Source organism: Doryrhamphus excisus, chromosome 11, assembly GCF_030265055.1.
Source record: "Doryrhamphus excisus isolate RoL2022-K1 chromosome 11, RoL_Dexc_1.0, whole genome shotgun sequence".
Lineage (NCBI taxonomy): Eukaryota > Metazoa > Chordata > Actinopteri > Syngnathiformes > Syngnathidae > Doryrhamphus > Doryrhamphus excisus.
In genome coordinates, this window is record NC_080476.1 from 1,828,196 (window position 1) to 1,852,066 (window position 23,871).

The window sequence follows — 23,871 nt, forward strand, 5'->3', positions numbered from 1 at the left end:
TTTGGCACTTATGGAACACATTTAGTATGATGTGCTTTATTGCTTGGCACACACAACCATTGTTCAAAAAAGCACTCCACTCGCTCAAACAAAGGCCTCCGAAGAGCGTTTTGGCACTTATGGAACACGTTTAGTGTGATGTACTTTATTGCTTGGCTCACACAACCATTGTTCAAAAAAGCACTTCATTCGCTCTCAAATACATTGTGAGCAAAGGATGATACGGCGCGTCATTGTGAACCAGCAGAAGGTGCCAGGAGGCCCATTCCCAGTGTGCTTGACGCAGCTTCGCATCCCATTCTATCTGCAACAGTTTCAGGTGGCTGAGAAGCACTGCTGTGGAGTTACAGCTAAAATGAGAAAATGTGTTTCTCTCGCTGTGATAATGTATTTCAAGCAACCTATGGGCTTTGCGGTAAAATTTTTCTCCATATATGGCACATGTGTGCCACGTCCAAAAAAGCACTCCACTCGCTCAGAGAAGAGCGTTTTGGCACTTATGGAACACATTTAGTGTGATGTGCTTTATTGCTTTGGCTCACACAACCATTGTTCAAAAAAGCACTTCATTCGCTCTCAAATACATTGTGAGCAAAAGATGATACGGCGCGTCATTGTGAACCAGCAGAAGGTGCCAGGAGGCCCATTCCCAGTGTGCTTGACGCAGCTTCGCATCCCGTTCTATCTGCAACAGTTTCAGGTGGCTGAGAAGCACTGCTGTGGAGTTACAGCTAAAATGAGAAAATGTGTTTCTCTCGCTTTGATAATGTATTTCAAGCAACCTATAGGCTTTGTGGTAAAAATTTTCTCCATATATGACACATGTGTGCCACGTCCAAAAAAGCACTCCACTCGCTCAAATAAGGCCTCCGAAGAGCGTTTTGGCACTTATGGAACACGTTTAGTGTGATGTACTTTATTGCTTGGCTCACACAACCATTGTTCAAAAAAGCACTTCATTCGCTCTCAAATACATTGTGAGCAAAGGATGATACGGCGCGTCATTGTGAACCAGCAGAAGGTGCCAGGAGGCTCATTCCAAGTGTGCTTGACGCAGCTTCGCATCCCGTTCTATCTGCAACAGTTTCAGGTGGCTGAGAAGCACTGCTGTGGAGTTACAGCTAAAATGAGAAAATGTGTTTCTCTCGCTGTGATAATGTATTTCAAGCAACCTATAGGCTTTGTGGTAAAATTTTTCTCCATATATGGCACATGTGTGCCACGTCCAAAAAAGCACTCCACTCGCTCAGAGAAGAGCGTTTTGGCACTTATGGAACACATTTAGTGTGATGTGCTTTATTGCTTGGCTCACACAACCATTGTTCAAAAAAGCACTCCACTCGCTCAAACAAAGGCCTCCGAAGAGCGTTTTGGCACTTATGGAACACGTTTAGTGTGATGTACTTTATTGCTTGGCTCACACAACCATTGTTCAAAAAAGCACTTCATTCGCTCTCAAATACATTGTGAGCAAAGGATGATACGGCGCGTCATTGTGAACCAGCGGAAGGTGCCAGGAAGCTCATTCGAAGTGTGCTTGACGCAGCTTCGCATCCCGTTCTATCTGCAACAGTTTCAGGTGGCTGAGAAGCACTGTTGTGGAGTTACAGCTAAAATGAGAAAATGTGTTTCTCTCGCTTTGATAATGTATTTCAAGCAACCTATAGGCTTTGTGGTAAAAATTTTCTCCATATATGACACATGTGTGCCACGTCCAAAAAAGCACTCCACTCGCTCAAATAAGGCCTCCGAAGAGCGTTTTGGCACTTATGGAACACGTTTAGTGTGATGTACTTTATTGCTTGGCTCACACAACCATTGTTCAAAAAAGCACTTCATTCGCTCTCAAATACATTGTGAGCAAAGGATGATACGGCGCGTCATTGTGAACCAGCAGAAGGTGCCAGGAGGCCCATTCCCAGTGTGCTTGACGCAGCTTCGCATCCCGTTCTATCTGCAACAGTTTCAGGTGGCTGAGAAGCACTGCTGTGGAGTTACAGCTAAAATGAGAAAATGTGTTTCTCTCGCTTTGATAATGTATTTCAAGCAACCTATAGGCTTTGTGGTAAAAAATTTTCTCCATATATGACACATGTGTGCCACGTCCAAAAAAGCACTCCACTCGCTCAGAGAAGAGCGTTTTGGCACTTATGGAACACATTTAGTATGATGTGCTTTATTGCTTGGCACACACAACCATTGTTCAAAAAAGCACTCCACTCGCTCAAATAAGGCCTCCGAAGAGCGTTTTGGCACTTATGGAACACGTTTAGTGTGATGTACTTTATTGCTTGGCTCACACAACCATTGTTCAAAAAAGCACTTCATTCGCTCTCAAATACATTGTGAGCAAAGGATGATACGGCGCGTCATTGTGAACCAGCAGAAGGTGCCAGGAGGCCCATTCTAAGTGTGCTTGACGCAGATTCGCATCCCGTTCTATCTGCAACAGTTTCAGGTGGCTGAGAAGCACTGCTGTGGAGTTACAGCTAAAATGAGAAAATGTGTTTCTCTCGCTTTGATAATGTATTTCAAGCAACCTATAGGCTTTGTGGTAAAAATTTTCTCCATATATGACACATGTGTGCCACGTCCAAAAAAGCACTCCACTCGCTCAAATAAGGCCTCCGAAGAGCGTTTTGGCACTTATGGAACACGTTTAGTGTGATGTGCTTTATTGCTTTGGCTCACACAACCATTGTTCAAAAAAGCACTTCATTCGCTCTCAAATACATTGTGAGCAAAAGATCATACGGCGCGTCATTGTGAACCAGCAGAAGGTGCCAGGAGGCCCATTCCCAGTGTGCTTGACGCAGCTTCGCATCCCGTTCTATCTGCAACAGTTTCAGGTGGCTGAGAAGCACTGCTGTGGAGTTACAGCTAAAATGAGAAAATGTGTTTCTCTCGCTGTGATAATGTATTTCAAGCAACCTATGGGCTTTGTGGTAAAATTTTTCTCCATATATGGCACATGTGTGCCACGTCCAAAAAAGCACTCCACTCGCTCAAATAAGGCCTCCGAAGAGCGTTTTGGCACTTATGGAACACGTTTAGTGTGATGTACTTTATTGCTTGGCTCACACAACCATTGTTCAAAAAAGCACTTCATTCGCTCTCAAATACATTGTGAGCAAAGGATGATACGGCGCGTCATTGTGAACCAGCAGAAGGTGCCAGGAGGCCCATTCCCAGTGTGCTTGACGCAGCTTCGCATCCCGTTCTATCTGCAACAGTTTCAGGTGGCTGAGAAGCACTGCTGTGGAGTTACAGCTAAAATGAGAAAATGTGTTTCTCTCGCTGTGATAATGTATTTCAAGCAACCTATAGGCTTTGTGGTAAAAATTTTCTCCATATATGGCACATGTGTGCCACGTCCAAAAAAGCACTCCACTCGCTCAGAGAAGAGCGTTTTGGCACTTATGGAACACATTTAGTATGATGTGCTTTATTGCTTGGCACACACAACCATTGTTCAAAAAAGCACTCCACTCGCTCAAACAAAGGCCTCCGAAGAACGTTTTGGCACTTATGGAACACGTTTAGTGTGATGTACTTTATTGCTTGGCTTCACACAACCATTGTTCAAAAAAGCACTTCATTCGCTCTCAAATACATTGTGAGCAAAGGATGATACGGCGCGTCATTGTGAACCAGCGGAAGGTGCCAGGAAGCTCATTCCAAGTGTACTTGACGCAGATTCGCATCCCGTTCTATCTGCAACAGTTTCAGGTGGCTGAGAAGCACTGCTGTGGAGTTACAGCTAAAATGAGAAAATGTGTTTCTCTCGCTGTGATAATGTATTTCAAGCAACCTATAGGCTTTGTGGTAAAAATTTCTCCATATATGGCATATGTGTGCCACGTCCAAAAAAGCACTCCACTCGCTCAGAGAAGAGCGCTTTGGCACTTATGGAACACATTTAGTGTGATGTGCTTTATTGCTTGGCACACACAACCATTGTTCAAAAAAGCACTCCACTCGCTCAAAGAAGGCCTCCGAAGAGCGTTTTGGCACTTATGGAACACGTTTAGTGTGATCTGCTTTATTGCTTGGCTCAGACAACCATTGTTCAAAAAAGCACTTTATTCGCTCTCAAATACATTGTGAGGAAAGGATGATACGGCGCGTCATTGTGAACCAGCGGAAGGTGCCAGGAGGCTCATTCTAAGCGTGCCTGATGCAGCTTCGCATCCCGTTCTATCTGCAACAGTTTCAGGTGGCTGAGAAGCACTGCTGTGGAGTTACAGCTAAAATGAGAAAATGTGTTTCTCTCGCTTTGATAATGTATTTCAAGCAACCTATAGGCTTTGTGGTAAAAATTTTCTCCATATATGACACATGTGTGCCACGTCCAAAAAAGCACTCCACTCGCTCAAATAAGGCCTCCGAAGAGCGTTTTGGCACTTATGGAACACGTTTAGTGTGATGTACTTTATTGCTTGGCTCACACAACCATTGTTCAAAAAAGCACTTCATTCGCTCTCAAATACATTGTGAGCAAAGGATGATACGGCGCGTCATTGTGAACCAGCAGAAGGTGCCAGGAGGCCCATTCTAAGTGTGCTTGACGCAGATTCGCATCCCGTTCTATCTGCAACAGTTTCAGGTGGCTGAGAAGCACTGCTGTGGAGTTACAGCTAAAATGAGAAAATGTGTTTCTCTCGCTTTGATAATGTATTTCAAGCAACCTATAGGCTTTGTGGTAAAAATTTTCTCCATATATGACACATGTGTGCCACGTCCAAAAAAGCACTCCACTCGCTCAGAGAAGAGCGTTTTGGCACTTATGGAACACATTTAGTATGATGTGCTTTATTGCTTGGCACACACAACCATTGTTCAAAAAAGCACTCCACTCGCTCAAACAAAGGCCTCCGAAGAGCGTTTTGGCACTTATGGAACACGTTTAGTGTGATGTACTTTATTGCTTGGCTCACACAACCATTGTTCAACAAAGCACTTCGTTCGCTCTCAAATACATTGTGAGCAAAGGATGATACGGCGCGTCATTGTGAACCAGCGGAAGGTGCCAGGAAGCTCATTCCAAGTGTGCTTGACGCAGCTTCTCATCCCGTTCTATCTGCAACAGTTTCAGGTGGCTGAGAAGCACTGCTGTGGAGTTACAGCTAAAATGAGAAAATGTGTTTCTCTCGCTTTGATAATGTATTTCAAGCAACCTATAGGCTTTGTGGTAAAAATTTTCTCCATATATGACACATGTGTGCCACGTCCAAAAAAGCACTCCACTCGCTCAAATAAGGCCTCCGAAGAGCGTTTTGGCACTTATGGAACACGTTTAGTGTGATGTACTTTATTGCTTGGCTCACACAACCATTGTTCAAAAAAGCACTCCACTCGCTCAGAGAAGAGCGTTTTGGCACTTATGGAACACATTTAGTGTGATGTGCTTTATTGCTTGGCTCACACAACCATTGTTCAAAAAAGCACTTTATTCGCTCTCAAATACATTGTGAGCAAAGGATGATACGGCGCGTCATTGTGAACCAGCAGAAGGTGCCAGGAGGCCCATTCCCAGTGTGCTTGACGCAGCTTCGCATCCCGTTCTATCTGCAACAGTTTCAGGTGGCTGAGAAGCACTGCTGTGGAGTTACAGCTAAAATGAGAAAATGTGTTTCTCTCGCTGTGATAATGTATTTCAAGCAACCTATGGGCTTTGTGGTAAAATTTTTCTCCATATATGGCACATGTGTGCCACGTCCAAAAAAGCACTCCACTCGCTCAGAGAAGAGCGTTTTGGCACTTATGGAACACATTAAATGTGATGTGCTTTATTGCTTGGCTCACACAACCATTGTTCAAAAAAGCACTCCACTCGCTCAAACAAAGGCCTCCGAAGAGCGTTTTGGCACTTATGGAACACGTTTAGTGTGATGTGCTTTATTGCTTGGCTCACACAACCATTGTTCAAAAAAGCACTTTATTCGCTCTCAAATACATTGTGAGCAAAGGATGATACGGCGCGTCATTGTGAACCAGCGGAAGGTGCCAGGAAGCTCATTCCAAGTGTGCTTGACGCAGCTTCGCATCCCGTTCTATCTGCAACAGTTTCAGGTGGCTGAGAAGCACTGCATGGAGTTACAGCTAAAATGAGAAAATGTGTTTCTCTCGCTGTGATAACACTGGGGAACACTCAAAATGTTGCATTTAAAGTAAGACTTGTTTTTAGTCAATTTAAGTGTGCTGAGTTCAAATCTGAAGTTAGTTTTTTTCTGCAAGCTACAGATTTTATGCAATCTTTAATTTTTATTAAAAATAGAAAAAAATCGAGCATTATTATAGGATATTGCAATGTCAGCCACAAATCAGTATATTTAACAAGGCAAAAGAAACAGAACATTAAAATGTGATTTTAGATTAAAGTACACCATTGTTAGAAGTGCCATATGTTTTTCTGGAAGCGTTTCTCAGAAAACAGTCTTTATCGCAACGTGAGATAAGCACAATTTACAACGTTCTTCAGATAAGAGTCAATCACAGCTAATAACGCTTATCACTTTCTGTCAGTACAGTATTTTAGTCAGGCAGGAATTTGCGTTTGTAACTTTTGCGTTTGTACACTTCATCTGGGCAATCTCGTTTAATACTCCAGCAGTAGTCGGCCATCATACTTTTGTCCCAGCGACCTTGGTAGCGTTCTTCCATGATCTTTAGGTCTTGGTGGAACCGCTCTCCTTGTTCGTCACTCACAGCCCCCAGGTTTTCAGGGAACTGGTCAAGGTGGCTGTTCAAGAAATGAAGCTTGATGCTCATGTTGCACCCGAGAGCACGAAAAGCGAGGAGCATTCTGTTCACAAGTTCATTGTAGTTCTCTGCCTTGTTGTTTCCAAGGAAGTTCTAAGCGACTGCCACAAAGGATAACCATGCTGCCCTCTCCAAGGCGGTCATCTTGGCAACAAACTGATCATCACGAATGAGGGTTCGAATCTGTGGGCCATCAAACACACCTGCTTTGATCTTCTCGAACGACAACCCTGGTATAGCTTTGATTATGTGTTGGAAACATTCACCTTCGGTATCCAGTGCCTTGACAAATTGTTTCATCAAACCTAGTTTGATGTGCAGAGGAGGAAAGATGATCCTATCTCTGTCAACAATTGGGTCATGTGTGATATTTGGCATGCCTGCTTCAAGGGTTTCACGAACAGGCCAGTCCTTCTGGACCCAGTGTCTGTCTCGTGCTCGACTGTCCCACATGCAGAGGAAACATGGAAACTTGGTGAAACCTTTCTGTTGACCAAGAAGGAAGTTTACCATTTTCAAGTCTACACAAATGATCCAGTTGCGCTCACGATATTTTAAGAATTCCATGACCATTCTGATGTCATCATAGTCTTCCCGCAAATGAACTGAATGACCTACAGGCACTGCCCCGTAAACATTGCCATTATGCAAAAGAACACACTTGAGACTGCGTTTAGAACTGTCTATAAAGAGCCGCCATTCAGTTGGATCATAGTGAGGAACACCCAGTTCTTTGAGAAGACCTGGGATATCATGGCAGTAAACAAACTGTCTGTCTTCAGAAAAGAAGGTCACAAAAAGCTGGTCGCGCTTTCTGTAATATGACACTTTAACAGTGTGATCAACAAGATTTTTGCCTTGTAATCTTGATGCCAAAAGCTCAGCTGCTTTCTTTGAAAGACCTAAATCCCAAACTAAGTCATTCAGTTCAGTTTGGTGAAGAGGCTTGGGGACTGGGGGAGATTCAGTCTCTGAAGAACTTTCCTCGGATTGTTCCCACTCAGTTTCTGGCAATTCATTGTCACAACTGTCTTCCTCGTTCGTATCATGTCCAATGTCTTTATCATTTAATGAAGGCAAACATTTGAAAACTGGAACAGGAATGGAATCTATGTATATAATCTCAAAACGCATAGATTTGGGTTACGTAAGTTCATATATTTAGACTATTTCATCTATCTCAAATTGCATGAAAACTAGAGCTTATGGAGAAAAACTAATTTCAGATTTGAAATCAGCACCTAAAATCATTCAGAATCAGTTAAAAAATCCAATGCAACAGAAAGTTGAAAAAATATTGTTCCCCAGTGTAATGTATTTCAAGCAACCTATGGGCTTTGTGGTAAAATTTTTCTCCATATATGGCACATGTGTGCCACGTCCAAAAAAGCACTCCACTCGCTCAGAGAAGAGCGCTTTGGCACTTATGGAACACATTTAGTGTGATGTGCTTTATTGCTTGGCTCACACAACCATTGTTCAAAAAAGCACTTTGTTCGCTCTCAAATACATTGTGAGCAAAGGATGATACGGCGCGTCATTGTGAACCAGCGGAAGGTGCCAGGAGGCTCATTCCAACTGTGCCTGACCAAGCTTCGCATCCCGTTCCATCTGCAACAGTTTCAGGTGGCTGAGAAGCACTGCTGTGGAGTTACAGCTAAAATGAGAAAATGTGTTTCTCTCGCTGTGATAATGTATTTCAAGCAACCTATAGGCTTTGTGGTAAAAATTTCTCCATATATGGCATATGTGTGCCACGTCCAAAAAAGCACTCCACTCGCTCAGAGAAGAGCGTTTTGGCACTTATGGAACACATTTAGTGTGATGTGCTTTATTGCTTGGCACACACAACCATTGTTCAAAAAAGCACTCCACTCGCTCAAAGAAGGCCTCCGAAGAGCGTTTTGGCACTTATGGAACACGTTTAGTGTGATGTGCTTTATTGCTTGGCTCACACAACCATTGTTCAAAAAAGCACTTCATTCGCTCTCAAATACATTGTGAGCAAAGGATGATACGGCGCGTCATTGTGAACCAGCGGAAGGTGCCAGGAGGCTCATTCTAAGCGTGCCTGACGCAGCTTTGCATCCCGTTCTATCTGCAACAGTTTCAGGAGGCTGTGTAGCACTGCTGTGAAGTTACAGATAAAATGAGAAAATGTGTTTCTCTCGCTGTGATAATGTATTTCAAGCAACATATAGGCTTTGTGGTAAAAATTTTCTCCATATATGGCACATGTGTGCCACGTCCAAAAAAGCACTCCACTCGCTCAGAGAAGAGCGTTTTGGCACTTATGGAACACATTTAGTATGATGTGCTTTATTGCTTGGCACACACAACCATTGTTCAAAAAAGCACTCCACTCGCTCAAATAAGGCCCCCGAAGAGCGTTTTGGCACTTATGAACACATTTAGTGTGATGTGCTTTATTGCTTTGGCTCACACAACCATTGTTCAAAAAAGCACTTCATTCGCTCTCAAATACATTGTGAGCAAAGGATGATACGGCGCGTCATTGTGAACCAGCGGAAGGTGCCAGGAAGCTCATTCCAAGTGTACTTGACGCAGATTCGCATCCCGTTCTATCTGCAACAGTTTCAGGTGGCTGAGAAGCACTGCTGTGGAGTTACAGCTAAAATGAGAAAATGTGTTTCTCTCGCTGTGATAATGTATTTCAAGCAACCTATAGGCTTTGTGGTAAAATTTTTCTCCATATATGGCACATGTGTGCCACGTCCAAAAAAGCACTCCACTCGCTCAGAGAAGAGCGTTTTGGCACTTATGGAACACATTTAGTGTGATGTGCTTTATTGCTTGGCTCACACAACCATTGTTCAAAAAAGCACTTTGCTCGCTCTCAAATACATTGTGAGCAAAGGATGATACGGCGCGTCATTGTGAACCAGCGGAAGGTGCCAGGAGGCTCATTCCAACTGTGCCTGACCCAGCTTCGCATCCCGTTCCATCTGCAACAGTTTCAGGTGGCTGAGAAGCACTGCTGTGGAGTTACAGCTAAAATGAGAAAATGTGTTTCTCTCGCTGTGATAATGTATTTCAAGCAACCTATAGGCTTTGTGGTAAAAATTTCTCCATATATGGCATATGTGTGCCACGTCCAAAAAAGCACTCCACTCGCTCAGAGAAGAGCGTTTTGGCACTTATGGAACACATTTAGTGTGATGTGCTTTATTGCTTGGCACACACAACCATTGTTAAAAAAAGCACTCCACTCGCTCAAAGAAGGCCTCCGAAGAGCGTTTTGGCACTTATGGAACACGTTTAGTGTGATGTGCTTTATTGCTTGGCTCACACAACCATTGTTCAAAAAAGCACTTTATTCGCTCTCAAATACATTGTGAGCAAAGGATGATACGGCGCGTCATTGTGAACCAGCGGAAGGTGCCAAGAGGCTCATTCTAAGCGTGCCTGACGCAGCTTTGCATCCCGTTCTATCTGCAACAGTTTCAGGTGGCTGTGTAGCACTGCTGTGAAGTTACAGCTAAAATGAGAAAATGTGTTTCTCTCGCTGTGATAATGTATTTCAAGCAACCTATAGGCTTTGTGGTAAAAATTTTCTCCATATATGGCACATGTGTGCCACGTCCAAAAGAGCACTCCACTCGCTCAGAGAAGAGCGTTTTGGCACTTATGGAACACATTTAGTATGATGTGCTTTATTGCTTGGCACACACAACCATTGTTCAAAAAAGCACTCCACTCGCTCAAATAAGGCCTCCGAAGAGCGTTTTGGCACTTATGGAACACGTTTAGTGTGATGTGCTTTATTGCTTGGCTCACACAACCATTGTTCAAAAAAGCACTTTATTCGCTCTCAAACACATTGTGAGCAAAGCATGATTCGTCATGTCATTGTGAGCCAGCGGAAGGTGCCAGGAAGCTCATTCCAAGTGTGCTTGACGCAGCTTCGCATCCCGTTCTATCTGCAACAGTTTCAGGTGGCTGAGAAGCACTGCTGTGGAGTTACAGCTAAAATGAGAAAATGTGTTTCTCTCGCTGTGATAATGTATGTCAAGCAACCTATAGGCTTTGTGGTAAAAAATTTCTCCATATATGGCACACTCTTGGGTAAGCCATAGCTGCTAAGTCATGTGACTTTGCGCTGAGGAAATCCCCCAACGTATCAAATGTATCTTTATGGTGTCTTCAGGATGGTTTTGTGGAGTTCTTTGAGAAAACTGACCCACAGACCACAGCGAGGAACGCCCTCTTGGCCTTGGTTGGACTGTCCAGTGTCATGGCCGGGATCGCCTTTTTATTCAGATAAATTCCATGGACACTTTTATTATACACTGGAAAAGTTATTTTTTTGTGTGTTAAAGAAACAGCATTTTTGATGGCGCTAAATATTTAATTACGAGTTTTATTTCATTTTGTTTTATTTTATTTTATTTTATTCATTTTCTACTGCTCATCCTCACAAGTATTTTACTTTATTTTCATTTCATTCATTCATTTTTTACCGCTCATCCTCACGAGTATTTTATTTTCTTTTATTAATATATATAAAGCAGTATATAGATTGGCTGTATGTAATACCAACAATCACCACATGAATGCAGTATAGTACTGCATATGTTCTTTAGAAACTATATTTTATTTTTATTTTATTTCATTCATTCATTAATTTTCTACCGCTCATCCTCACAAGTATTTTATTTTATTTTATTAATTTTTCATTATTTTATTATTATTATTATAAGTATTTTTTGTCACATCGTCTTGACAAGGACGGACATGGGCGGCATGAGCTCTGGCTGTTACAGATATGACGGCACTAAATATTTAATAACTATTTTTGACTATGCAAAATGGCACAAAGTAGTTTGGCCTTATGTAATACCAACAATCACCACATGAGTCCATAAACCTTAAAGTTCAATTTAAAAATCAATATACTCCTAAATTAGCTGGTAATATATAATATGTATATATATTTTTTTTTAAGTAGAGCTACAATATGCAAAAGTAAAGGCTTCTAAGTGGTGACAATGGCTTCCCCAAGGACATCAACAGCCTGGAACCGAGAGCCATTTTTAGAAACTTCCATGCCATCCATCCCCAAATGTTCTTATGGGATTGAAACATGCGGGAAGATACGGCATAGCCTACAAGAAAGATGCTATTCTCTATCCCCGCCCTAAAAATCATGACAATGTATTTTAATAAATGAGTACGAGCGCATGGTGTTGCTGTATATGTTCCATCAACAAAGATGTCTTGTTTCTGTCACCGGGATATCATGTGCACTGGTGCATTTCTCCACTGTCATCATTATCCATCTGTTGGGTGATCTAACCACTAACCATTTTCAAAGAAAATACTCTTTCTCAATGATATCGATACAAAAGACCTCCACTATAAACCTTGTACATAACACAAATACAGAATATAATACTGTCAGGAGGTCAGGGTAAACATGAGACCACGTGACAAAACCAGGAAGTGTGAGGTCCAACACAGCCCAATGTTGTGGCGAGCTAACAGATGCTAACATTAAAAACCCATTAAGAACAAGCTAACAGATGCTAACATTAAAAAACCACTAAGAACATGGCTGTACTCACACAGCGTGTTAACAAGACTTGACCGTAATTTACAAAAAACACGTAACTTACTTATTATTTATTTCCTTAAAGTTGGGAAACCCCTGGCGACAAGTCGTTTAAAGTCAGCTGGGATAGACTGAAGACAAGCGACACAGGAAATGAATGGATGGAGGGAACACAACCCGGAAGCTGCAGCGGAAGTTCAGTGACGTCACCATGCCAATTCACTATAAAGCTGGAAACTGAGCATCTTTGATCGTTAAACTTGCCGGCCAGTGAGCGGACGCGTTGAAGAAAACTTCCATCTTTGTGTGGTTTAAGCTAGCAACCTTACCCGAATTTCCCACTCGTCAGCTGGCGATTATTGAGACAGACATGGAGAAGAGCGGAGTTACGGGCACTTTAATGTTGCGTTCAGGTGCAGTTGGAGAAAGCGCCGTGCCGGTTGTCGCGACTGGAGCCGTTAACCGCAGCATCCCGCCGAAACAGCGACCTGTCGGGCTGAAGGTGATGCTCCAGGGCGACTCACCCCATGGAAGTCATCGCCCTTACAGCGGTGATGCATCCCGAATCCTGTTGTGTCCTCCGGAGCTCCAGACCCCCGCGGTGGACGACGTCCTGGAAGGAGACACAAGGCGCCTCATCGGCCGTTGTCTCACTGACTTTACCGGGCTGTCCACGGCTGAGTGGATGCAAAGTAAAGCTCAGTCCACAATGCAGAAGGTCGTGGTGGAGTTGGTGGACAAGCACATGTTTAAATTCAATGGTAAGTTTGTGTTTTATGTTCATAACTTATCGTTTAAACGTTATTTGATCCGTTAGCGACGGTTATGATGAGCGTCCTGTATATTTATGAATACTAAGTCATTAAATATTATAGTTTATGAACTGTTAATCCGTTCTTTTGAATGCACGTATGTTCATGTTAGCACAAACAGAAAGTTATAGTAGAATTTTTTGATCCTTTGAAGGCATCATCAACCAACTGTCATTGGACCAAAAAGGGGACGACATGGCCTTCATTCAGGACGTGGCCCAGAGTCTGTTTGCTGACGGAACCACCAACTGGGGTCGCGTTGCCACCCTGGTGGCCTTTGGCGCCGTGGTGTCTCGGTACCTGAAGAACAACGGGCGAGCCTGCTGCGTGGAGAAGGTGGCCCGGGAGATCTCCAACTATCTGCTGTCACACCATCGCACGTGGCTGGTGGTGCACAACTCTTGGGTAAGTCATGGCTGCTAAGTCATGTGACTTTGCGCTGAGGAAATCCTCAACGTATCAACTGTATCTTTATGGTGTCTTCAGGATGGTTTTGTGGAGTTCTTTGAGAAAACTGACCCACAGACCACAGCGAGGAACGCCCTCTTGGCCTTGGTTGGACTGTCCAGTGTCATGGCCGGGATCGCCTTTTTATTCAGATAAATTCCATGGGCACTTTTATTATACACTGGAAAAGTTATTTTTTTGTGTGTTAAAGAAACAGCCTTTTTGACGGCACTAAATATTTAATAACTATTTTTGACTATGCAACATTGCACAAAGTATTGTTAAAAGATTGTTCTGTAAATATGTTCATAAACAGTTTAAAATCTTGTTTTTGTCTTTCCTTTCACAGAAAATAGGGTCAGGCTCATCCTCACGAGATTTATTTTATTTTATTTTATTTTCTACCGCTCATCCTCACGAGTATTTTATTTTATTGTATTAATATTTATAAAGCAGTATTTAGATTGGCTGCATGTAATACCAACAATCACCACATGAGCGCAGTACAGTACTGCATATGTTCTTTAGAAACTATTCATTCATTCATTTTCTACCGCTTTTTCCTCACGAAGGTCGCGGGGGGTGCTGGAGCCTATCCCAGCTGTCTTCGGGCGTAAGGCGGGGTACACCCTGGACTGGTCGCCAGCCAATCATAGGGCACACATAGACAAACAACCATTCACACTCACATTCATACCTATGGACAATTTGGAGTAGCCAATTAACCTAGCATGTTTTTGGAATGTGGGAGGAAACCGAAGTACCCGGAGAAAACCCACGCATGCACGGGGAGAACATGCAAACTCCACACAGAGATGCTCGAGGGTGGAATTGAACCCTGGTCCCCTAGCTGTGAGGTCTGTGCGCTAACCCCTAGACCACCGTGACGCCCCTCTTTAGAAACTATATTTTATTTTATTTTATTCATTTTCTACCGCTCATCCTCACGAGTATTTTATTTTATAAATTTTTCATTATTTTATTATTATAAGTATTTTTTGCCACTTCCTCTTGACAAGGACGGACATGGGCGGCATGAGCTCTGGCTGTTACAAATATGACGGCACTAAATATTTAATAACTATTTTTGACTATGCAAAATGGCACAAAGTAGTTTGGCCGTATGTAATACCAACAATCACCACATGAGTGCTGTAGAGTACGGCATATATTCTCTTTAGAAACTATACTTCTGGAGTCCATAAACATTAAAGTTCAATTTAAAAATCAATATACTCCTAAATTAGCTGGTAATATATAATATGTATGTATATATTTTTTTTAAGTAGAGCTACAATATGCAAGAGCTAAGGCTTCTAAGTGGTGACAATGGCTTCCCCAAGGGTATCAACAGCCTGGAACCGAGAGCCGTTTTTAGAAACTTCCATGCCATCCATCCCCAAATGATCTTATGGGATTGAAACATGCGGGAAGATACGGCATAGCCTACAAGAAAGATGCTATTCTCTATCCCCGCCCTAAAAATCATGACAATGTATTTTAATAAATGAGTACGAGCGCATGGTGTTGCTGCATATGTTCCATCAACAAAGATGTCTTGTTTCTGTCACCGGGATATCATGTGCACTGGTGCATTTCTCCACTGTCATCATTATCCATCTGTTGGGTATGCATGGATGATCTAACCACTAACCATTTTCAAAGAAAATACTCTTTCTCAATGATATCGATACAAAAGACCTCCACTATAAACCTTGTACATAACACAAATACAGTATAATACTGTCAGGAGGTCAGGGTAAACATGAGACCACGTGACAAAACCAGGAAGTGTGAGGTCCAACACAGCCCAATGTTGTGGCGAGCTAACAGATGCTAACATTAAAAACCCATTAAGAACAAGCTAACAGATGCTAACATTAAAAAACCACTAAGAACATGGCTGTACTCACACAGCGTGTTAACAAGACTTGACCGTAATTTACAAAAAACACGTAACTTACTTATTATTTATTTCCTTAAAGTTGGGAAACCCCTGGCGACAAGTCGTTTAAAGTCAGCTGGGATAGACTGAAGACAAGCGACACAGGAAATGAATGGATGGAGGGAACACAACCCGGAAGCTGCAGCGGAAGTTCAGTGACGTCACCATGCCAATTCGCTATAAAGCTGGAAACTGAGCATCTTTGATCGTTAAACTTGCCGGCCAGTGAGCGGACGCGTTGAAGAAAACTTCCATCTTTGTGTGGTTTAAGCTAGCAACCTTACCCGAATTTCCCACTCGTCAGCTGGCGATTATTGAGACAGACATGGAGAAGAGCGGAGTTACGGGCACTTTAATGTTGCGTTCAGGTGCAGTTGGAGAAAGCGCCGTGCCGGTTGTCGCGACTGGAGCCGTTAACCGCAGCATCCCGCCGAAACAGCGACCTGTCGGGCTGAAGGTGATGCTCCAGGGCGACTCACCCCATGGAAGTCATCGCCCTTACAGCGGTGATGCATCCCGAATCCTGTTGTGTCCTCCGGAGCTCCAGACCCCCGCGGTGGACGACGTCCTGGAAGGAGACACAAGGCGCCTCATCGGCCGTTGTCTCACTGACTTTACCGGGCTGTCCACGGCTGAGTGGATGCAAAGTAAAGCTCAGTCCACAATGCAGAAGGTCGTGGTGGAGTTGGTGGACAAGCACATGTTTAAATTCAATGGTAAGTTTGTGTTTTATGTTCATAACTTATCGTTTAAACGTTATTTGATCCGTTAGCGACGGTTATGATGAGCGTCCTGTATATTTATGAATACTAAGTCATTAAATATTATAGTTTATGAACTGTTAATCCGTTCTTTTGAATGCACGTATGTTCATGTTAGCACAAACAGAAAGTTATAGTAGAATTTTTTGATCCTTTGAAGGCATCATCAACCAACTGTCATTGGACCAAAAAGGGGACGACATGGCCTTCATTCAGGACGTGGCCCAGAGTCTGTTTGCTGACGGAACCACCAACTGGGGTCGCGTTGCCACCCTGGTGGCCTTTGGCGCCGTGGTGTCTCGGTACCTGAAGAACAACGGGCGAGCCTGCTGCGTGGAGAAGGTGGCCCGGGGGAGATCTCCAACTATCTGCTGTCACACCATCGCACGTGGCTGGTGGTGCACAACTCTTGGGTAAGTCATGGCTGCTAAGTCATGTGACTTTGCGCTGAGGAAATCCTCAACGTATCAACTGTATCTTTATGGTGTCTTCAGGATGGTTTTGTGGAGTTCTTTGAGAAAACTGACCCACAGACCACAGCGAGGAACGCCCTCTTGGCCTTGGTTGGACTGTCCAGTGTCATGGCCGGGATCGCCTTTTTATTCAGATAAATTCCATGGGCACTTTTATTATACACTGGAAAAGTTATTTTTTTGTGTGTTAAAGAAACAGCCTTTTTGACGGCACTAAATATTTAATAACTATTTTTGACTATGCAACATTGCACAAAGTATTGTTAAAAGATTGTTCTGTAAATATGTTCATAAACAGTTTAAAATCTTGTTTTTGTCTTTCCTTTCACAGAAAATAGGGTCAGGCTCATCCTCACGAGATTTATTTTATTTTATTTTATTTTCTACCGCTCATCCTCACGAGTATTTTATTTTATTGTATTAATATTTATAAAGCAGTATTTAGATTGGCTGCATGTAATACCAACAATCACCACATGAGCGCAGTACAGTACTGCATATGTTCTTTAGAAACTATTCATTCATTCATTTTCTACCGCTTTTTCCTCACGAGGGTCGCGGGGGGTGCTGGAGCCTATCCCAGCTGTCTTCGGGCGTAAGGCGGGGTACACCCTGGACTGGTCGCCAGCCAATCACAGGGCACACATAGACAAACAACCATTCACACTCACATTCATACCTATGGACAATTTGGAGTAGCCAATTAACCTAGCATGTTTTTGGAACGTGGGAGGAAACCGAAGTACCCGGAGAAAACCCACGCATGCACGGGGAGAACATGCAAACTCCACACAGAGATGCTCGAGGGTGGAATTGAACCCTGGTCCCCTAGCTGTGAGGTCTGTGCGCTAACCCCTAGACCACCGTGACGCCCCTCTTTAGAAACTATATTTTATATTATTTTATTCATTTTCTACCGCTCATCCTCACGAGTATTTTATTTTATTCATGTTCTACCGCTCATCCTCACGAGTATTTTATTTTATAAATTTTTCATTATTTTATTATTATAAGTATTTTTGCCACTTCCTCTTGACAAGGACGGACATGGGCGGCATGAGCTCTGGCTGTTACAAATATGACGGCACTAAATATTTAATAACTATTTTTGACTATGCAAAATGGCACAAAGTAGTTTGGCCGTATGTAATACCAACAATCACCACATGAGTGCTGTAGAGTACGGCATATATTCTCTTTAGAAACTATACTTCTGGAGTCCATAAACATTAAAGTTCAATTTAAAAATCAATATACTCCTAAATTAGCTGGTAATATATAATATGTATGTATATATTTTTTTTAAGTAGAGCTACAATATGCAAGAGCTAAGGCTTCTAAGTGGTGACAATGGCTTCCCCAAGGGCATCAACAGCCTGGAACCGAGAGCCGTTTTTAGAAACTTCCATGCCATCCATCCCCAAATGTTCTTATGGGATTGAAACATGCGGGAAGATACGGCATAGCCTACAAGAAAGATGCTATTCTCTATCCCCGCCCTAAAAATCATGACAATGTATTTTAATAAATGAGTACGAGCGCATGGTGTTGCTGTATATGTTCCATCAACAAAGATGTCTTGTTTCTGTCACCGGGATATCATGTGCACTGGTGCATTTCTCCACTGTCATCATTATCCATCTGTTGGGTATGCATGGATGATCTAACCACTAACCATTTTCAAAGAAAATACTCTTTCTCAATGATATCGATACAAAAGACCTCCACTATAAACCTTGTACATAACACAAATACAGAATATAATACTGTCAGGAGGTCAGGGTAAACATGAGACCACGTGACAAAACCAGGAAGTGTGAGGTCCAACACAGCCCAATGTTGTGGCGAGCTAACAGATGCTAACATTAAAAACCCATTAAGAACAAGCTAACAGATGCTAACATTAAAAAACCACTAAGAACATGGCTGTACTCACACAGCGTGTTAACAAGACTTGACCGTAATTTACAAAAAACACATAACTTACTTATTATTTATTTCCTTAAAGTTGGGAAACCCCTGGCGACAAGTCGTTTAAAGTCAGCTGGGATAGACTGAAGACAAGCGACACAGGAAATGAATGGATGGAGGGAACACAACCCGGAAGCTGCAGCGGAAGTTCAGTGACGTCACCATGCCAATTCACTATAAAGCTGGAAACTGAGCATCTTTGATCGTTAAACTTGCCGGCCAGTGAGCGGACGCGTTGAAGAAAACTTCCATCTTTGTGTGGTTTAAGCTAGCAACCTTACCCGAATTTCCCACTCGTCAGCTGGCGATTATTGAGACAGACATGGAGAAGAGCGGAGTTACGGGCACTTTAATGTTGCGTTCAGGTGCAGTTGGAGAAAGCGCCGTGCCGGTTGTCGCGACTGGAGCCGTTAACCGCAGCATCCCGCCGAAACAGCGACCTGTCGGGCTGAAGGTGATGCTCCAGGGCGACTCACCCCATGGAAGTCATCGCCCTTACAGCGGTGATGCATCCCGAATCCTGTTGTGTCCTCCGGAGCTCCAGACCCCCGCGGTGGACGACGTCCTGGAAGGAGACACAAGGCGCCTCATCGGCCGTTGTCTCACTGACTTTACCGGGCTGTCCACGGCTGAGTGGATGCAAAGTAAAGCTCAGTCCACAATGCAGAAGGTCGTGGTGGAGTTGGTGGACAAGCACATGTTTAAATTCAATGGTAAGTTTGTGTTTTATGTTCATAACTTATCGTTTAAACGTTATTTGATCCGTTAGCGACGGTTATGATGAGCGTCCTGTATATTTATGAATACTAAGTCATTAAATATTATAGTTTATGAACTGTTAATCCGTTCTTTTGAATGCACGTATGTTCATGTTAGCACAAACAGAAAGTTATAGTAGAATTTTTTGATCCTTTGAAGGCATCATCAACCAACTGTCATTGGACCAAAAAGGGGACGACATGGCCTTCATTCAGGACGTGGCCCAGAGTCTGTTTGCTGACGGAACCACCAACTGGGGTCGCGTTGCCACCCTGGTGGCCTTTGGCGCCGTGGTGTCTCGGTACCTGAAGAACAACGGGCGAGCCTGCTGCGTGGAGAAGGTGGCCCGGGAGATCTCCAACTATCTGCTGTCACACCATCGCACGTGGCTGGTGGTGCACAACTCTTGGGTAAGTCATGGCTGCTAAGTCATGTGACTTTGCGCTGAGGAAATCCTCAACGTATCAACTGTATCTTTATGGTGTCTTCAGGATGGTTTTGTGGAGTTCTTTGAGAAAACTGACCCACAGACCACAGCGAGGAACGCCCTCTTGGCCTTGGTTGGACTGTCCAGTGTCATGGCCGGGATCGCCTTTTTATTCAGATAAATTCCATGGGCACTTTTATTATACACTGGAAAAGTTATTTTTTTGTGTGTTAAAGAAACAGCCTTTTTGACGGCACTAAATATTTAATAACTATTTTTGACTATGCAACATTGCACAAAGTATTGTTAAAAGATTGTTCTGTAAATATGTTCATAAACAGTTTAAAATCTTGTTTTTGTCTTTCCTTTCACAGAAAATAGGGTCAGGCTCATCCTCACGAGATTTATTTTATTTTATTTTATTTTATTTTCTACCGCTCATCCTCACGAGTATTTTATTTTATTGTATTAATATTTATAAAGCAGTATTTAGATTGGCTGCATGTAATACCAACAATCACCACATGAGCGCAGTACAGTACTGCATATGTTCTTTAGAAACTATTCATTCATTCATTTTCTACCGCTTTTTCCTCACGAGGGTCGCGGGGGGTGCTGGAGCCTATCCCAGCTGTCTTCGGGCGTAAGGCGGGGTACACCCTGGACTGGTCGCCAGCCAATCACAGGGCACACATAGACAAACAACCATTCACACTCACATTCATACCTATGGACAATTTGGAGTAGCCAATTAACCTAGCATGTTTTTGGAACGTGGGAGGAAACCGAAGTACCCGGAGAAAACCCACGCATGCACGGGGAGAACATGCAAACTCCACACAGAGATGCTCGAGGGTGGAATTGAACCCTGGTCCCCTAGCTGTGAGGTCTGTGCGCTAACCCCTAGACCACCGTGACGCCCCTCTCTAGAAACTATATTTTATATTATTTTATTCATTTTCTACCGCTCATCCTCACGAGTATTTTATTTTATTCATTTTCTACCGCTCATCCTCACGAGTATTTTATTTTATAAATTTTTCATTATTTTATTATTATAAGTATTTTTGCCACTTCCTCTTGACAAGGACGGACATGGGCGGCATGAGCTCTGGCTGTTACAAATATGACGGCACTAAATATTTAATAACTATTTTTGACTATGCAAAATGGCACAAAGTAGTTTGGCCGTATGTAATACCAACAATCACCACATGAGTGCTGTAGAGTACGGCATATATTCTCTTTAGAAACTATACTTCTGGAGTCCATAAACATTAAAGTTCAATTTAAAAATCAATATACTCCTAAATTAGCTGGTAATATATAATATGTATGTATATATTTTTTTTAAGTAGAGCTACAATATGCAAGAGCTAAGGCTTCTAAGTGGTGACAATGGCTTCCCCAAGGGCATCAACAGCCTGGAACCGAGAGCCGTTTTTAGAAACTTCCATGCCATCCATCCCCAAATGTTCTTATGGGATTGAAACATGCGGGAAGATACGGCATAGCCTACAAGAAAGATGCTATTCTCTATCCCCGCCCTAAAAATCATGACAATGTATTTTAATAAATGAGTACGAGCGCATGGTGTTGCTGTATATGTTCCATCAACAAAGATGTCTTGTTTCTGTCACCGGGATATCATGTGCACTGGTGCATTTCTCCACTGTCATCATTATCCATCTGTTGGGTATGCATGGATGATCTAACCACTAACCATTTTCAAAGAAAATACTCTTTCTCAATGATATCGATACAAAAGACCTCCACTATAAACCTTGTACATAACACAAATACAGTATAATACTGTCAGGAGGTCAGGGTAAACATGAGACCACGTGACAAAACCAGGAAGTGTGAGGTCCAACACAGCCCAATGTTGTGGCGAGCTAACAGATGCTAACATTAAAAACCCATTAAGAACAAGCTAACAGATGCTAACATTAAAAAACCACTAAGAACATGGCTGTACTCACACAGCGTGTTAACAAGACTTGACCGTAATTTACAAAAAACACGTAACTTACTTATTATTTATTTCCTTAAAGTTGGGAAACCCCTGGAGACAAGTCGTTTAAAGTCAGCTGGGATAGACTGAAGACAAGCGACACAGGAAATGAATGGATGGAGGGAACACAACCCGGAAGCTGCAGCGGAAGTTCAGTGACGTCACCATGCCAATTCACTATAAAGCTGGAAACTGAGAATCTTTGATCGTTAAACTTGCCGGCCAGTGAGCGGACGCGTTGAAGAAAACTTCCATCTTTGTGTGGTTTAAGCTAGCAACCTTACCCGAATTTCCCACTCGTCAGCTGGCGATTATTGAGACAGACATGGAGAAGAGCGGAGTTACGGGCACTTTAATGTTGCGTTCAGGTGCAGTTGGAGAAAGCGCCGTGCCGGTTGTCGCGACTGGAGCCGTTAACCGCAGCATCCCGCCGAAACAGCGACCTGTCGGGCTGAAGGTGATGCTCCAGGGCGACTCACCCCATGGAAGTCATCGCCCTTACAGCGGTGATGCATCCCGAATCCTGTTGTGTCCTCCGGAGCTCCAGACCCCCGCGGTGGACGACGTCCTGGAAGGAGACACAAGGCGCCTCATCGGCCGTTGTCTCACTGACTTTACCGGGCTGTCCACGGCTGAGTGGATGCAAAGTAAAGCTCAGTCCACAATGCAGAAGGTCGTGGTGGAGTTGGTGGACAAGCACATGTTTAAATTCAATGGTAAGTTTGTGTTTTATGTTCATAACTTATCGTTTAAACGTTATCTGATCCGTTAGCGACGGTTATGATGAGCGTCCTGTATATTTATGAATACTAAGTCATTAAATATTATAGTTTATGAACTGTTAATCCGTTCTTTTGAATGCACGTATGTTCATGTTAGCACAAACAGAAAGTTATAGTAGAATTTTTTGATCCTTTGAAGGCATCATCAACCAACTGTCATTGGACCAAAAAGGGGACGACATGGCCTTCATTCAGGACGTGGCCCAGAGTCTGTTTGCTGACGGAACCACCAACTGGGGTCGCGTTGCCACCCTGGTGGCCTTTGGCGCCGTGGTGTCTCGGTACCTGAAGAACAACGGGCGAGCCTGCTGCGTGGAGAAGGTGGCCCGGGAGATCTCCAACTATCTGCTGTCACACCATCGCACGTGGCTGGTGGTGCACAACTCTTGGGTAAGTCATGGCTGCTAAGTCATGTGACTTTGCGCTGAGGAAATCCTCAACGTATCAACTGTATCTTTATGGTGTCTTCAGGATGGTTTTGTGGAGTTCTTTGAGAAAACTGACCCACAGACCACAGCGAGGAACGCCCTCTTGGCCTTGGTTGGACTGTCCAGTGTCATGGCCGGGATCGCCTTTTTATTCAGATAAATTCCATGGGCACTTTTATTATACACTGGAAAAGTTATTTTTTTGTGTGTTAAAGAAACAGCCTTTTTGACGGCACTAAATATTTAATAACTATTTTTGACTATGCAACATTGCACAAAGTATTGTTAAAAGATTGTTCTGTAAATATGTTCATAAACAGTTTAAAATCTTGTTTTTGTCTTTCCTTTCACAGAATATAGGTTCAGGCTCATCCTTACGAGGTTTATATTATTTTATTTTATTCATTTTCTACCGCTCATCCTCACGCGTATTTTATTGGACGAATAGATAGATAGATAGATAGATAGACTCCCTTTATTGTCATTGCACAAAAACACAGTAGTGAAATTGCCAACGAAATGTCGTTGCCTGGCTCCCATATAATAACAGACACAAAAGAAGATAAGTAATAATAAATAATAATAATAATAATAATGTGGAGAATAAATAGATAGAATAGACACCAAATATGAACAACATAATGTAAAGTGCAGCGTGAACAGTAAATTGCCCAAATAATTTAAATAATTAAATAAATAATAATAATGTAAGTAAGGT

The 23,871-nt window shown here is 42.9% G+C and overlaps 1 protein-coding gene, 1 long non-coding RNA gene and 1 pseudogene across 2 annotated transcripts; 2 read left to right on the top strand and 1 right to left on the bottom strand.

The window, feature by feature from the left end:
* Positions 1–11,503: 11,503 nt before the first annotated feature.
* Positions 11,504–23,471, bottom strand: LOC131138764 (uncharacterized). The gene is made up of 3 exons (XR_009132134.1): positions 18,760–23,471; positions 15,558–16,170; positions 11,504–13,011 (listed from the first exon to the last, which is right to left on the bottom strand). It is a non-coding gene; the product is annotated as an uncharacterized LOC131138764 (long non-coding RNA).
* LOC131138762 (induced myeloid leukemia cell differentiation protein Mcl-1 homolog) lies at positions 12,549–13,921 on the top strand. Its single transcript, XM_058087978.1, has 3 exons — positions 12,549–13,095; positions 13,301–13,551; positions 13,633–13,921. The coding sequence occupies exons 1-3, from the start codon at positions 12,705–12,707 to the stop codon at positions 13,747–13,749; spliced, it is 759 nt and encodes a 252-aa protein (XP_057943961.1). The 5' UTR covers positions 12,549–12,704; the 3' UTR covers positions 13,750–13,921.
* LOC131138763 (induced myeloid leukemia cell differentiation protein Mcl-1 homolog) lies at positions 15,710–17,082 on the top strand (annotated as a pseudogene).
* Positions 23,472–23,871: the final 400 nt, after the last annotated feature.

Excerpts from the sequence above, each read along its gene's own strand:
- LOC131138762 (XM_058087978.1), top strand. The coding sequence starts at position 12,705 with ATGGAGAAGAGCGGAGTTACGGGCACTTTAATGTTGCGTTCAGGTGCA. Across the intron at positions 13,096-13,300 it reads GCACATGTTTAAATTCAATG|GCATCATCAACCAACTGTCA; the intron begins GTAAGTTTGTGT and ends GATCCTTTGAAG. Across the intron at positions 13,552-13,632 it reads TGGTGGTGCACAACTCTTGG|GATGGTTTTGTGGAGTTCTT; the intron begins GTAAGTCATGGC and ends TGGTGTCTTCAG.